General features: G+C 47.0%; 1 protein-coding gene across 7 annotated transcripts in view; it reads left to right on the forward strand.

Moving 5' to 3' along the window:
- Positions 1–2,286: 2,286 nt before the first annotated feature.
- The window catches only part of SPTAN1 (spectrin alpha, non-erythrocytic 1), a 61,467-nt gene continuing 48,604 nt past the window's right edge, over positions 2,287–15,149 (forward strand). For 6 of the 7 annotated variants that reach the window (XM_042965171.1, XM_042965173.1, XM_042965172.1 and 3 more), the window contains exons 1-2: positions 5,043–5,090; positions 13,747–13,986. In XM_042965171.1, coding sequence (XP_042821105.1) covers positions 5,058–5,090; positions 13,747–13,986 — 273 coding nt within the window. In that variant the 5' untranslated portion in view covers positions 5,043–5,057. Of the gene's footprint in view, positions 2,385–5,042; positions 5,091–13,746; positions 13,987–15,149 lie in introns of those variants that run through there. The other variant, XM_015536060.2, reaches the window with a different exon arrangement.

The following is a 15,149-nucleotide window of genomic DNA, read 5'->3' on the forward strand; positions in this document are numbered from 1 at the left end:
ACATTTTGCTGCTACCCGCTGGAGAAGAGGCTGTCGACGCCATCAACTGTTCCAGAAACGCACACCCCAGGGAGGAGTTACCCAGTCCTGTTTTCTCTATATAGAAGATTGCAGGAAATGCCTCTTAGCTCCTACGTTTTTCCTCTAGATTCTGCAAAGCTGCTTCTGGGGTGTGGCCACTCCTTTTTTTTCTCTCTACTCTGATGGGATGAGGGAACAGGAGAATTTTTCCTATCATCGCTACAGCCAGGGCAGTTTAGCAACCAGACTGTGGATCCCAGGCACAGTGGAAGAAGGACCAAACTGCAGAGGACCAGGAAGCTGAGGGCTGGGCCTGGGCCCAAGTTCTGGTGCAATGCCCAGTGCCTTTGTATTTCCTTAAAGAGGAGGGCTGCTGGGTAACCAGAAGGCTGAGGCCTTCCTGACTGCAGGGTTCCTGGTCTGCCTGACTGCACAGGAATGATCTGGGTGTTACTCCCAATGGCTGCAGCCCAGCTGTCACTGGAGTGGGGGTGGGGAAAGGGCTTCCCAGCAGAGGACTTTGGGCTACACAACAGAGTTTAGAGCCAGGCCCTTGAACGGCTAAGGCTGTAAGGAACAGAAACTCCAGAAATCCTCTTGGTTTATCTTTTTTTAGCAGCTCGGCATCCATCATCGCAGTGCCCCCCTTTCCTAGGGGAAGGCAACAGAGCATACAGTTTAAGAGAAGGTTCTGGGGCGCCTGGGTGGCTCAGTCAGTTAAGTGTCTGACTTCAGCTCAGGTCAGGATCTCGCAGTTGGTGAGTTCGAGCCCCGCGTGAGGCTCCATGCTGACAGCTCAGAGCCTGGAGCCTGCTTTGGATTCTGTGTCTCCCTCTCTCTCTGTCCCACCCCCACTAGTCCTCTCTCTCTCTCTCTCAAAAGTGAATAAACATTAAAAAAAAAAAATTAAAAAAAGAGAAGATTCTGCCTGCTTGGATCCAAATCCTAATTTTTCTTACTAACTGCCTAACCTAGGGCAAGAGACCTAGTTTCCATGCCACAGTGCTCACTTATAAAATGGGGAAAGAATACCTACCTCATAAAATTATTGCTGATTAAAGAAAAAAAAAGGTAACATGAAATGCTTAACATAGCACCTGGTACATAAGGAAAGTTCAATTAATTGTGGCCAGAAGAACTTTAATGTCTTATTTATAAAATAGGACTAACGGGGCTCCTGGGTGGCTCAGTCAGGCGAGGGACTCTTGATTTCAGCTCAGGTCATGATCCCAGGGTCCTGTGATGCCTCGAATAGGGCTCTTTGCTGAGCCTGGAGCCTGCTTGGGATTCTTTCTTTCTCTCTCTCTCTCTCTCTCTCTCTCAATCTCTCTCTCTCTCTCTCTCTCTCCCCACCCCCCCTTCCTTTCTCTGCCCCTTCCCCCTCATTCTCTCGTAAAATAAAAAATAATAATAAAAATAAAATACGACTAATGCATCCTATTCCACCCGTGACCTGTCAGAAAGCTTTTGCGGTAAGAATATAAGAAATTATTATCTCTCCAAATCCCAAATGACACACTTAATCTCCAAATTAGTCTTTATTTTTTAGGATCTGATTTGGCCTTTTCTTACCACCGCCTCAAACCTGGAGCTCCCAATTATCCTCGGTTTCTGCACCCCAGCCCCCACCAGAGTCGGCTGACTTGGGTGGGTCTCGGCCTCAGTCTTCTTCTAGGGAAAGGGGGCAAGAGAATGAAAATCCTGTGGGTGACCTCGCCTTTGGGACTGGGCGTTTTTCGGACCGGGGCGCGCAGCATCCCCTGCCAGACTGCAGCGACGGCCCCTGCCGCGCCCTTCGTTGCAGTCCTGGAAGGGCTCCCAGGGGCGGAGGGGTGGGGTGGGGTGCCGAAGATTCTCTGCAGGGCGGGGAGGGGCTGGATTGGAGGATCCGAGGTGCGGAGAGGGCGGGGCGGCTGCCGCATCTCGGCCCGCCCGGGCGGTGGCAGTGACTCCACTGCACCACTGGCCCCCACCCCTGGCGCGCGCCCTCCCTTCCCATCCTCCCGCCGCGATCCCCCGACTCGGCTCTTCCCCCGCAGCGGTGCTTCGGCTCTTTCCGGGAGCGCTCGGCCCTTTCCGCCGCGTGATCGGGAAGCGAGCTGGCGGGAGCTCCGCCCCCATAGCTCGGATGGCGCTCGCCCCCGCCCCTCGCGCCGCGCCCCGGCGCTTCCCCCGCGCTCGCGCCCGCCCGCCGCCGGAACGCGCGTGGCCGCCTATAAAAGAAGCGAGGCGCGCGCGTCGCCGCCACTACCCGCTGCGGAGCGAACGGCGAGGCGGGAGGCCGCGGAGGCGCGTCGGTCCCTCAGCACCCCCCCCACTCCCCCAGACCGGCGCACCTACTGCCCTCACCCCCCCCGGAGCCGGTGAGAGGGGGAGCTGGGGAGCTCGGGGAGGGAGCGGGGCCTGAGGGCCGCAGACCCCTGGGTGGGGAGCGGGGCAGCCCCTGGGGTGGGGCGGGGCCAGCGCGCGGACAGGTGAGCCCGGCCGGCCTCGCAGCTCCCTCCGACGGGCGGGGACCAGGCTGGCGGGCCGCGACCCGCCCGTGGCGCGTGGGCTGCGGAGGAGCCGCCCGGCCGAGCCTGGGCGCCGGCCGCTGGAATGTCATTGACTGGGCGGAGGGGGGACGAGGCCATCGGGTCCGTCCCGCTCCCCCACCCCCAAGCCTGGTTGCGGCCCCGCCCTGCCCCATCCGGCTGCCGCAGGTGGGGCGGGGGCTCCTGGCCGGATCGCCACCATCCCCCTCCCTGCAGAGCGCTTCCCACAGCGCCCCCAGTCCCTTTCCTGGGTGGGGAGCGACTTCAGCTCCTTTCCCTGAGTCCCCACGGCGGTGCCGGCCCGACCCTTGATGGAGGAAGAGCCAAGAGCATAGAGGAAAGGGCTGTTTGACCTTAATTTCATCCTATATGGCGATTCTTGGCCTTCTCTCGACGCAGAAAGGTCTGACACTGGCCATCTCCTATTCCTTCCTTGTAATAAACGTTTCTTCCCTACCCAGTTGTGATTTGCTTGTAAATAACAGGTAGATTCGGCGCTTTCTTTGTGTGAGACTCAAATCCAATAACTTAACAGCTTACGAGTTCTTTGCCCCTGCCGCACCCGACACCGGGTCTTTCGATTTGAGCACCTTATATTATTTGTCAAAAATTCTGCAGCCACGCCAGTATTGAATGATAGAGCAGCCTTTTGTTTGGAAGCCAGCCCTGCGAATGGGGTAAGGTGCTTCCTAAAGAAAATTGCCTTTCAGAGTCTCTTTGATGTATTGGGTTAAAATATTTTAAATAAGGGGCTTGTTCAGGTTAAGGGTTGCATGTGTTTTAAATTAAAAACCTCAAGAGCCCAGAAAGCTGGATCGAGATGATCGAATTGCCACAACACCTTGTCAGACCTCTTTTATATAATAGATTCTAAAATACGTAGGCTCTTTGTTCTGTCTTCATCATGGTATTTTAGAAAAACTTAACCATCATGGCTGGTAGGGAAGAGAGACTATCTGAAGTATTTTAATAATGTGTTGAGAAATTGCGGAGTCATAGCAATTGGACCTAAGTAAAACAGAATGTATCAAAGATGGAAGGGTGGGGGGGGTGTCTTTTAGCCAGGAAACAAAATCTTAGGAATAGCAGTGGGAACACTCAGCTGTATGAAGGTATTGAGCCAAGGTTCCAACTCCTTAAACTAGTCATTTTCCCTTTTGTTGCCACTAACGCCTTAGATTTTCAAAGGTCAAACTGAAGTCAAAGTTTAAAAATGTGCTGTAAGGGAAAAATGCTGCAGTAAAGGGCCTCTGCAGGAAATTAACAATAAGCCTTTTTTAGTAACTGGGCCAATAATTACTCAAAGGGACCCTCAAAGTGTGTTAGCTGTTACCTAGGGACCTCCATGGAGGGACAAGCCTCGGAGGGAAGATTTGCCCTGTGCTGGACAGGTGTGAGGCAGTTCTTAGAGTAATCCATCAGCTAAGTAACATTCTCGAATATGCTTTTGGTCTTGGCAGTGTGTTTTGTACTGATCTAACAATTGGAGAAATCTGATCTGTCACAGGCTCTGATATGAGCTTGTCAAATAATCTGCTGAACAGGTTTAGGTCGGGAGAGCTGGTGTTTAAGTATTATCTTTTGGTTCCCTGGGTTAGAATTTGCTCTACTTTGCCTTACCTGCCTTCATCCCAAGGGGAGGGGCTGCCTACCGAACCGAACCCGTGCGGTGGATGTCAGGAGCAGTCCACAGTCCTGGCATTGCCGAACCTGCACGAAGGGTACTAGGCACGAGGCCGGCCTCGTAATCAATCCTCCGTGGGCTATGCAAGGACTCTGCTAACTATGCGGTCTGGGCTGCTGCAGCTGTGGTCAGAGTAGGTAGAAGAATGCTCGGCCCTGATGGCAAGTGCTGACTCCGGGAATGCAGAGGAGGAGCCCAGAGCCCATGATCACTTCGGGTGGCCGCCCGGCCCGAGGCCACCGGCCTGGAGCAGCTGTGCTGCTTACCTCCGTCACACCTTCTTTGCATATTCCTCTCATAGGTTTCGAACAGGAAATAAGTGTCTTGGGAGTACACCAGTAAACCAGGCCCAAGTCAGATTTCTATAGCTCGAGTTCTTTCTTGTCTCTGATGTCCTGAAATCATGCTGTTTTCCTATACTGAATGAAAAGGGATTTAGGAATCTGCCAGTCCTAGGAGTCTCAATTTATCGGACTGTGGGATCTGGGGAGGGCGAGTTTAGTGTTAGAAAGCATAGTCAGTATTACTACTTTATTTGGAAAGTGGAGAAACTGAGGCCCAGAGCGGGGGTGTGACTTGGCCAAGGCAGCATATTTCCACAAATGGGACCTGCTAAGACCCCACTTTAGATCCCCGGTGGGATGCCGAATCTCCACAATGAGCAAGGTGCTGGGAAGACAGTGGGAATTTGGGGTTTCCTTGTCTTCGTATGTTCCTAATGGTCTGTTCTCTCCATTTTGAAATTACGTTGTTCAGTTTGCCCTTAGAAGCTGTTATCTTGCTCTCCCCCCTCCCTTTAGACTCCACATTCCTCCATCATGTTGTCATCGTTTCGTAAGCGCAGAGTCCAGGTATTTGACCAGCATGCGGCAAACGTGTTGCCTTTTCGGTTTTGCCTGGCTTGCAGTGAAGACACATCTGTGTCCAGAAAAGTTGAATGATCCAAAGAGAGGGAGAAAAAACCCTGCCTGCATGACCTTTCTGTTAAGTAAATTGGTTAGGGTTTGGGGTTTGTTTGTTTTTTTTTTTTCTATTTTTTTTTTTTTTCGGAAGTCTTAGTCAATTGATTCTGAAATTTCCAAAGCCTCCTGTTTTTTTACCTTCCTCTCTTTCAGGCATGAATATATTAATTTCTTCTCACCCTACTGGTGTTTGCATGTAGCGTTTGCTGATTTTTTAATTGATGGTTACTTGGTTCTTAAGAACCAAGGGACTAAACAGATTATCCTAGATATTGAGGGCAGGGGGGATGATCTGAAAACGTGTAGTGAAAGTAGCATCGTTAAATTGGACAAATATCGTAAACTTGGGTTTGTTTCCTGTTCCCATTGACTTATTTTTTTCTGTCACAATCCTTGTAATGAAATGGAGCTTGCATTTTCTTGGCAGAAAAAAAAAAGCCATCTAAAAAACTCACTATATATGTCTTATTTGTGTACAGTTTTTGAGTGTTTGCTGAATTGGACCTTTTTCAAAAAGAAAAATGCTTAAAACTCCAGTCTTGATAACCCCTAAGGAGAAATAAAAACTTTGCACGTTTCTAGTGATTATGGGTGATAAATCCAAGGCAAGCCCTTTTATAAATCATACCGGTGAATTGCTGAAACGAGGTTTATAAAAATGGGCCATGTTACAACCTTTTCCTGTTTTGACCGTTGGTAATAATATTTTGCATTTAAATACCTCTCATCTGAATTTTACAGGTTAAGAGGTAAGTAGCAACGAGATAGTATTGGGGAAGCATTCAGAAGTAAGTTTTCTTAACTTTGTCTGCATTTCTGGATTTTGATGCAATGCAGTATGAATTTTTTGCTTTCTGAAAGTGAAGTCCCTGCTCACCTCTGCAGAAATGCTCTAATGAGTTGAAATGAATTAATCAATCTGAAGGCTGATGTGCCAATCCACAATCCTGACTGGAATGTGGCTTAAGCAGAAATATTTGTTGTTTTTATTCATGGTTAAAACTCTTAATTTGTGTATTATTTCTCTCTCTGCTTACCATCAGACCTGCTGCTAAAATCTGCAGCTCAGCTGGTTTTGAGTTTATTTGCTTCATCTGAAAATCACTGGATATAAAACGTTAATAGGTGCTAAACAGTTCTTTGGTGGGTTGCTCTCCGGAGAATTTCCACATCTGTGGATGCGGCTGTCCTGCCTTGCACATGTAACATTGGGTAATAGGTTGGCTTTCCAAGCCATGGAAAAAACCTGTGTTGTCGGTTCTGCACCTTTGAGCTCTGACTAAGCAACAAAAGTAAATCTGATGAATGGTTTTTCTGACCTTTCGCTTTAAGCGGTGTTTATGAATTTCCCCACAGAGCCAAATGATCTGTTCATCCCCTTCATCCCCCAAATGCCTTTCCTTGCAGAGCAGTGTATCTGGTGAAATTGGAGTTTATTATGGCGTTTTCCAAATGCCTCTTACATCCAGCATGTTGGGTGGCAGGCCCCAGTGCTTTGTCTTAGTGACTCCTCTCATCTTCACGATGGGTTTATTCTCTTCTGGGGGATCCACAGAGAGATCGTGCTGAATTCTTTCACTCTCCAAGAGCCTTGTGAGGGCGTCTCTAGACTACTCACTGCAGGTGCCGGGTTCTCAGAGCCAGAAACCTTTGCCCTTTGGCCTGAGAACCTTTCTGTCTGCAGTCATTCTCCCCTCCTGCCTCTCACATTCCCCAGAGACAGATCGCCTCGCAGCTTCTGTAGATGAGGTAAGGCATTTAAAAATTCCCTAAATACCAAGAACTGCCTCAGACAGCTGTCTCTTGGCATTTGCAAGAAGACGGGCTTGTTAATTAGTGTCTCAGCTCTTTTGTAGAAATCCATTTTCAGTTGATGATACGTGTAAATTTGTGTCAGATAGGAGGCGTCACTCTCAGGCGTGTTCTATCTTTGGATTAAACTAGAACTTTCTACCCAAGATTCATATCTTTAGCCCCCCCCCCCCCTTTTTCTTCTCAGAGATCTGGCAGTATTATAAGAATGCTGACAAGTTCTTTTTATTTATTACAATAGAGGACATAGTTGTAATTCCTGTTTTATCCCCTGAGATCAATTCACGTTTCTTGCTGAATGATGCAGCTAACATTCTGACTGCTGCATTGCAGCATTTATAAATAGTCCACATCTTCAGTCTTCTCAGAATATTTGCGAAAATACGACCTTTTTCTTCGGTTGTCTTCAATGGGAAGCTGTCCTTGAGCATACTGAGAATACATTTAGCACTTCATTTCCCCTCCTTTATTCTCTGTGGACAGAGACCTGATTGGCAAAATCAGAGTTGATAGGCTGGTTTGAGATAAACAGTCCACTGCAGTCTTAGGGAGTTGGGTTTTTTGTGGGTTTTTAGGCAGTTAGTGGAATAGATAGATAGGCTAGTGTGGTTAGAGATTGTTTTTTAATGGCACGTTTCCCAAAGTCTTCCTTTCTAGCTCTTGAAAGGCGTTAATCCCATTACGGCTGAGAACGGCCTGGAACGTTCTCTGTGGAGTCTGCCTTATCTGTCAACTGCATATTTCAGGGCAGGGGTGGGGTTCCTGCAGTGCAGCCTCAGTCCTGGAGGGAATGTCATGTGCATCGGCAGGGTCCCAAGGAATTCCATTAACTCCCTCACATAGTTTTGGGTGAGAGGTTGTCGCATCTTTCCGTGGCAGTAGTTCTTGGTGATGTGAACATTTTCCCCGTGTTTAATATAATCAATGGAGATGACCCTTTTAGGAGCCAAGAAACTGGACCTTCTGTAGATAAACTAGAGACAGCTCCCTATCAGGCTAAGGGGTGGGGAAGCTCTTAATAACTCAGTATCTTAGGCTCCTGTAACCATGCAAATGAGAATCCTGACCTCCCACAGCAGTGGGAGAGCCTTGATGACTTTCAGATGCCCAGCTCCCCAGGGAGAGCCAGTGGTGGCTTGGCAGAGCTCCCACCTACTGACGTCAGCTGATCTGCAGGAAAGAAAAGTCCATTATTGCCTGACCAAAGCACTTGGTATAGAATTGACTTGTTCTACTTCACTGCGGTGACAAAGAGGGCCTTTTAGGTTGGTTAATTTCAGCAGGGCCTCACTGGACTGTCTCCCTGGATTGGTAGGGTCAAATCAGCGAGCTGGACCCAAGCAGGGCAACTTGCCTCGGCAGAGGCAAGCATTGTGCTGGGGATTCTTTTCTTCATCACGAAGAGTTCCTCCCCAATGTGATTTCTTAGAAATTTCCATAGCAGCTAAAGGATTTTAGAGATGCAGTGAAGGCTGTGTGTGAAGAGGCAGGATACACACCATAGACATTAATCTGAAGACTTAGATATCTTGCAGGAACTCGTGCAACGTGGTGGTTTTATACAAAACTACACCTTCTTTGGCAAGTTTCTTTGCAAAAAAATTCTGTGAGCAAGCAAATTAGACACAAATTCCTGCTGTTTATCCATCTTAAACTGTTTCCCAAAGGGTAAGAACAAAGGAAGTATAGAAATTCTTAACACTAATTTAATTGTCTACTAAGTTAAGAAGACTCAGTCTCACATAAGCAAAATCAATTTTTTTTTTAAATAAGGAATTGAGGTTTTTATTTTTTAAATGCTTATTTTTGAGAGACAGAGAGAGAGAGAGAGAGAGAGAGCGAGCATGAGTGGGGGAGGGGCAGAGAGAGAGGAAGACAAGATCCCAAATGGGCTCTGCCCTGACATCAGGGAGCCTGATGCGGGGCTTGAACCCACAAACCATGAGATCATGACCTGAGCTGAAGTCAGTCACTCAACCGACTGAGCCACCCAGGTGCCCCACGTTTTTATTTAAGTAATCTCTACAGCCAATGTGGTTCTCAAACTCATGACCCCGAGATCAGGAGCCCCATGTCCCTCCGACTGAGCCAGACACCCAATTTTTATTTTTTGAATAATTAATATATTCTCTTCCTTTCTTCCCTCCAAAGTGGTGATGGAAAAGATGAGAGGTAGTGAAAGGAATTAATAACCAAACAGCCATCAATAAAGTTTATGCTGGCTCCAATCATGTGCAGAATCTCTTGTTCTGGCATGCTAGTCTGGGAACCAGAGGACCCCAGCTCAGCCTAAATGGGCTCTGTGACTTGGTTATTAGATGACCTGTGTCTTCCTGCCTATTTAATAATGAAGTGACCACAGTTTCTCTGTTTGCAAGTTCAGAATGTTATTGGCTCTAATGTGTGCCCAGTTTTGTGGTCAAAGTAAGAGGAATATAAGGTCTTTTTATTTTTTTATTTTTCTAAGTGTATTTGAGAGAGAGAGAGAGAGAGTGAGTGCAGGTGCACATGGTGGGGTGGGGGGGGTGGGGGTGGGGAGAGAGAATCCCAAGCAGGCTGTGCTGACAGTGCAGGGCCTGACATGGGGCTTCATCTCGAGAACTGTGAGAGCATAACCTGAGCCGAGATAAAGAGTTGGTTGCTTAACCAACTGAACCACCCAATAAGGTCTTTTTTCTGTAGTTCCTTAGGAAGACTAAATTTCCTAAAGAACTTAGAAAAATGGCAGAGAGAAAACACTAAGTCCGATGCAAAATGTTGAGGGTGCTCTAAGAGGAGCATGGAGGCAGTGAGGACTTCTGATTTAGGACTTCAGAGAAGACAAGGTCGTTGCTTTAGACTTGGAGAGCTTTGTATGGTGTTAAATGCTGCAGCTGGGAGTAGGAGAGGACATTCCTGCCTAAGGAGACCTTCTGAGCTGGGACGTGGGCCCTGGCAGGGCCTGTCACTTGGGGTTGGTCAGGCAGTTTGATATGAGATCTGGCTGGAGCAGACAATGCAGGGGAGTGGGTGAAGTCGCGTTTACATTCTAGTAAATGTAGCTGGTGATGGTAGTGATCCTTGTCAAGATCCCTGCCAGAAATCCGCTTTCTCCCAAAGAGACAGATTTTTTTTTAAATATTTTATTGATTTTGGGGGAGAGCACAAGTGGGGGAGGGGTAGAGAGAGGGGAACAGAGGATCTGAAGCAGGCTCTGCAGTGACAGGCTGACAGCAGAGAGCCCGATGTGGGGCTCAAACTCACGAGCCGTGAGATCATGACCTGAGCTGAAGTTGGACATTTAACCAACTAGCCACCCACGCACCCCTGAAGAGGCTAAGATTCTTAAGGCAGCAGTGTGAACCAGAACTGCCTTGTTGTAATGAAGTATTGTCACAGAAATTCCACTATGAGCAGACAATTTTTTACTGTCACCCTCAGGTTTTGGTTTTAAGGATCAAAAACATTTTTTTCAGACACAGCTATCTCTTGATGATAACAGAACTACCTCGTTTTAAAAAAAAAAAAAATTTATTTATTTATTTAGCGAGGGAGAGAATCCCAAGTGGGCTCCACGTTGTCAGTGCAGAGCCTGATGCAGGGCTTGATCTCATGAACCGTGAAATCATCACCTGAGCTGAAATCAAGAATTGGACACTCGACTGAGACACCCAGGCCCTTCCTTCTTCTTCTTCTTTTTTTTTTTAAATGTTTATTTATTTATTTTGAGAGAAAGAGGGCGGGTGGGGCTAGGGGGACAGAGAGGGAGGGACCAGAACTGCTTTCTTGAGCTGTTTCACCAAGGGCTCACCCTGCCAGAGTGAAGAGACCAGCTCATTTCTCACGATGCCCTGCCATGTGCTCAGTCCAAGATTAGAAACTCCCATTTGTTCAGTAGGTTGACACCTACTCGTGGGGCTTCATCCTTTGCAGTTCTTGTCACAAATCTTGCTTTTATCTGGGTGGGATTCCCGTTTCACAGTATGGGACAGGTAACTTGGGTAGATCACAGAGCTCCCCCCCACCCTTCACAGATGAATCCAGATCTGTGTAGCAGCTACAGCACTCAGCATCTACTCGGTCATTTGTCAGCAACCATTTCTTAATGGGCTGTGTGTGCCAGCAATCGGGGATACGAAGATTAGGTTGTCGGTCTCCTTATACTGCGGGAAGTATATACAAGTGCTTTGTAAATCCGCAGAAAGTGTGATTAAATCTGAGAAGAGGGAAGGAGGGAGCATTGAGTACGGCTTGGTGAGGAGGCAAGATTGTACAGCTTGCTCATTTCGGCTGGGTGTTGAGATATAAATAGGAGTTATCTGGGCAGAGGAGACACAGAACATTCTACACAAAGGAAGCCTGGAAAGATAGCTGGGAATCTTTGGAGAGGATCCTGTATTTGGAGGAGAAAGAATACTTCAGTATGCCCAGAGGGTAGGGGACATGGGTGAGAGACGTTTTGGGGGCCAGATTAGAGCATCCTGCTAAAGCAGTGGCTTTTTTCTTCCCTCAGAAGGGAGCCATAAAAGGTTTTAGAGCATGGGAGTGACTGGCAAAGAATAAACTTCTCTTTATAGTAAAATAAATAAATCAGACTTTGGGGGGAAACCATAATACAACAAAAACAACTGGTCACTGCATGGAGACTAATTTGGAAGGGATGGTGACACGGCTAGACTCCCCTCCTGTTCTCCCTGTTAGGAAGATGGTGTCTTAATAGACAGGTGGTTCTCAGAGGTGATCAGGTGCAGACAGTGCTTTCTCGCCACCTCTTGAGGCTGCTTTAATTCCTAAGGAGTTGGAGACTTTGACCTCACCTGCATCTCGCTGGTGCTGTGTACCTCCCATCTGGATGGTGGGGGCACTGTCACTGACTTCCATGCCTGATCCTCAGGCTGCTTATCCTTTCCTGTTGCCCGGGCCAGGTGAACAGGAAGGGCTCTCAATGTCTCCTGGGTAACCAACAACCATTTTTATCCCATGTATAAATTATGAAACAGTAGCCAGAGAGGCTAGAAGGTTTATCTGGTCTGCTTTTTTTTTTTTTACCAAACTGAACTTTCTGGTAGAATGTAATTTTACATTTGGAAACATCCTGAGAATGCCTCATTTTGGTCATTGTAGGAAACTGAGGCATAGGAAAGTGACTCGTGCAAGGTCACGTGGTACGGACACATTTAGAAGCTCTGGGTCTGTACCTCTTTCCCTCTGTGGTCCCTCGGTTAGAGGCTTACTCCTGATGAGCATGGATAGCATATTCTGGGTTTTGCCCATAAATAGGCCAGATTTTCTTTTTGACATAAAGATTTGGTGACAGTGTCCAGAAATCTGGGGATTTGAAGTTGGAGCTGATTGAGAGCTATGGGGAGTGCTGCCTCCATCAGCCTGCGGTTGTGGTGAACTTGAAACTGATGCTGAGCTTGCAGTGTCCTGTCCACAGTAGTAGGTGGGAGTAGAGCAGGGTGCACCTTTGACCACACCTTCTTGTTCTTGTGTTTTAGATTTCTCTGTTTTTTAGTATTACATCAGATTCAGATCGAGATGTACGACTACCTGTTTAATAATTGCTACTAATCTTTTTACGTAGATAAAGCACCCATTGCTGTAAAATATACTGAACACAAGCATTGTGACTTAAGCCTACATTTTTTTAAAACTGTAGTGTGGTTAACATACCATTTACGTTAGTTTCTCACTACCCCTCTTATTTTTAAGATGCACTAGGAGTTTCTTTTGTGCACGTTCACAGGAAACGCAACCTGTTCTCTGCTCAGGCGCTCTGGCAGCCTGAGGAAGACGTAGTAACTGAGAAATCAGGGACTCTGACTAGGTAAATTCTATTGGTTATTGATGTTAAGGACTCGGTTACTTTGTAACCCCCTTTTCTTCATTGAATAACAGGCTGAGACTGGAGAGAAAGAAAAACTGATTTAAGTAAGAGTAAATTCTTTCTCATCTCCACAGGATAGAATGCAGAGACCAGATGAAAGGACTTTTGAATGGCTTTTTCAGTAATTTTTTCTTTTTTAACGTTCGTTTATTTTGAGAGAAAGAGAGGGAGAGAATGAGCAGGGGAGGCGCAGAGAGAGAGAGAGAGAGAGAGAGAGAGAGAGAGAGAATCCCAAATAGGCTCTGTGCCATTAGAGCCCAACAAGGGGCTTGAATCCACAGTGAGGCCGGTGACTTGAGCCGAGAGTCGGACCACTCAGGTGCCCCAATAATTCCTTTTTTTTTTTTTAAGGTTTATTTAATTATTTTGAGAGAGAGAGAGAGAGAGAGAGTCCCAAGAAAGCCCTGCACTGTCAGCGCAGAGCCCAGTACAGGGCTTGAACTCATGAACCGTGAGATCATGACCTGAGCTGAAATGAAGAGTCGGATGCTCAACCTACTGAGCCACCCAGGCACCCCTCAGTATATCCTTTGAGTACCAATTTGGCATTTCCTTTAAATTCTCAAAGCCCTTGTAGAATTGCTGGTAAGCTCTAGTTCTCCCGGTTGTATTTTTTGCTGGGTTTCACTGTGGTGTTGGTTAGACATCTTCCAAGGGAGCCACGTAGGCAGGTGTTGCAGGCCAGTAGATGACCAATTTTTACAAAGGAATAGAATCTGGGCTCACTGTTCTATCCTGAGGACGGATTACTTTTTTTCATCTGTCTTCCTGGGCTGTCTGAGAATTTTTGCCTTCCGAGAGGCTGATTCCATTAAATCCACTCTGGTCTCGTAGTGCTTATTTCAGGGCATTCTGTCTTTTCAGAAAATGGACCCAAGTGGGGTCAAAGTGCTGGAAACGGCAGAGGACATCCAGGAGAGGCGGCAGCAGGTCCTCGACAGATACCACCGCTTCAAGGAGCTCTCAACCCTTAGGCGCCAGAAGCTTGAAGATTCTTACCGATTCCAGTTTTTCCAGAGAGATGCTGAGGAGCTGGAGAAATGGATTCAGGAGAAACTTCAGATTGCATCTGATGAGAATTATAAGGATCCAACCAACTTGCAGGTGCGTCTCATCTCCCTGAGATTCTTGCCAGAATTCAAGAGTTCATATGTTTTTGCCCCCAAATCACCCGAGGTCATTTAATTATGACCTTGAGAGGTTGGACAGCAAGAAGAATGGAGATCAGACATAAGTCAGGACTGACTCACTGTTCTGAAAAACCCTTGGTGTAGTAGGTATTATGCTGTGTACACTAAAGGCATTTGTGGAATCTGGTAGGTAGTTATCTTTTCTGGATGCTTCAAGCTGATGGTTCTCAAACCACTGCCTTGCAACCTTTGATGATCCTTCACCATTTTTCAGGGAAGGTCTGGGTTGATCTCTTAGAATATGTGTTTTCAAGAAAGGCATACTAACAGTGTTGCTGGTGGAAATTTATAGTTAGGTATCTCTTTAAGCAACTCACTGGTAAGTCTTATCAAAAACAAGTCTTTAAAAATCATTGAATTGTAGCTTAATTTTGTGGCATAAGTCATGCCTCAGTGAAGTTGTTTTTTAAAAAAGGACAAAGCCTTTCTTATTGGTTTTGGTGAAAGACTTCTTTTTTTTTTTTTTTTTTAATCAAGTGGAGAGCACGGTTCTCTTACTTTACCAGACTAGTCTAAGAAGAGAAAGTGTCATGTCATGAGTGAATGCAGAAGGATTATTATTCAAGGGCAAATTGTATGTGCTAAGAAAGTTGTTGGTGTGGCTCTATATTTCTATATTTAATTTTTTTTAATGTTTATTTTTGAGAGAGACAGACAGAGCATGAATGGGGGGAGGGGCAGAGAGAGAGGGAGACACAGAATCCAAAGCAGGCTCCAGGCTCCAGGCTCCCAGCTGTCAGCACAGAGCCTGATGCAGGCCTCGAACCCACAAACAGTGAGATCATGACCTGAGCCGAAGTTGGACGCTCAGTTGGGTACGGAGCCACCCAGGCACCCCTGGCTCTATATTTCTAGAGGGGATTGGATGTTCACACAAGGACTAATTTCCTGGTAGACCATAAAAGTAGGCAATGCAAAGTTGGTGGTCCTTGGTGGCCAAGCTTCCAGAAAGCCAGTATAGATGAGGTGAGAGTATTTGAGTAATTGAGCAGGTGAGGGGATGAGGGGAATGATGAGTGTCCATAATTAGAGGAAGCTGGATTCAGGAGGGGAGGAATAAGGGGGCCTGGGTGGGGG

The sequence above is a fragment of the Panthera tigris genome, chromosome D4 (genome assembly GCF_018350195.1).
Source record: "Panthera tigris isolate Pti1 chromosome D4, P.tigris_Pti1_mat1.1, whole genome shotgun sequence".
Lineage (NCBI taxonomy): Eukaryota > Metazoa > Chordata > Mammalia > Carnivora > Felidae > Panthera > Panthera tigris.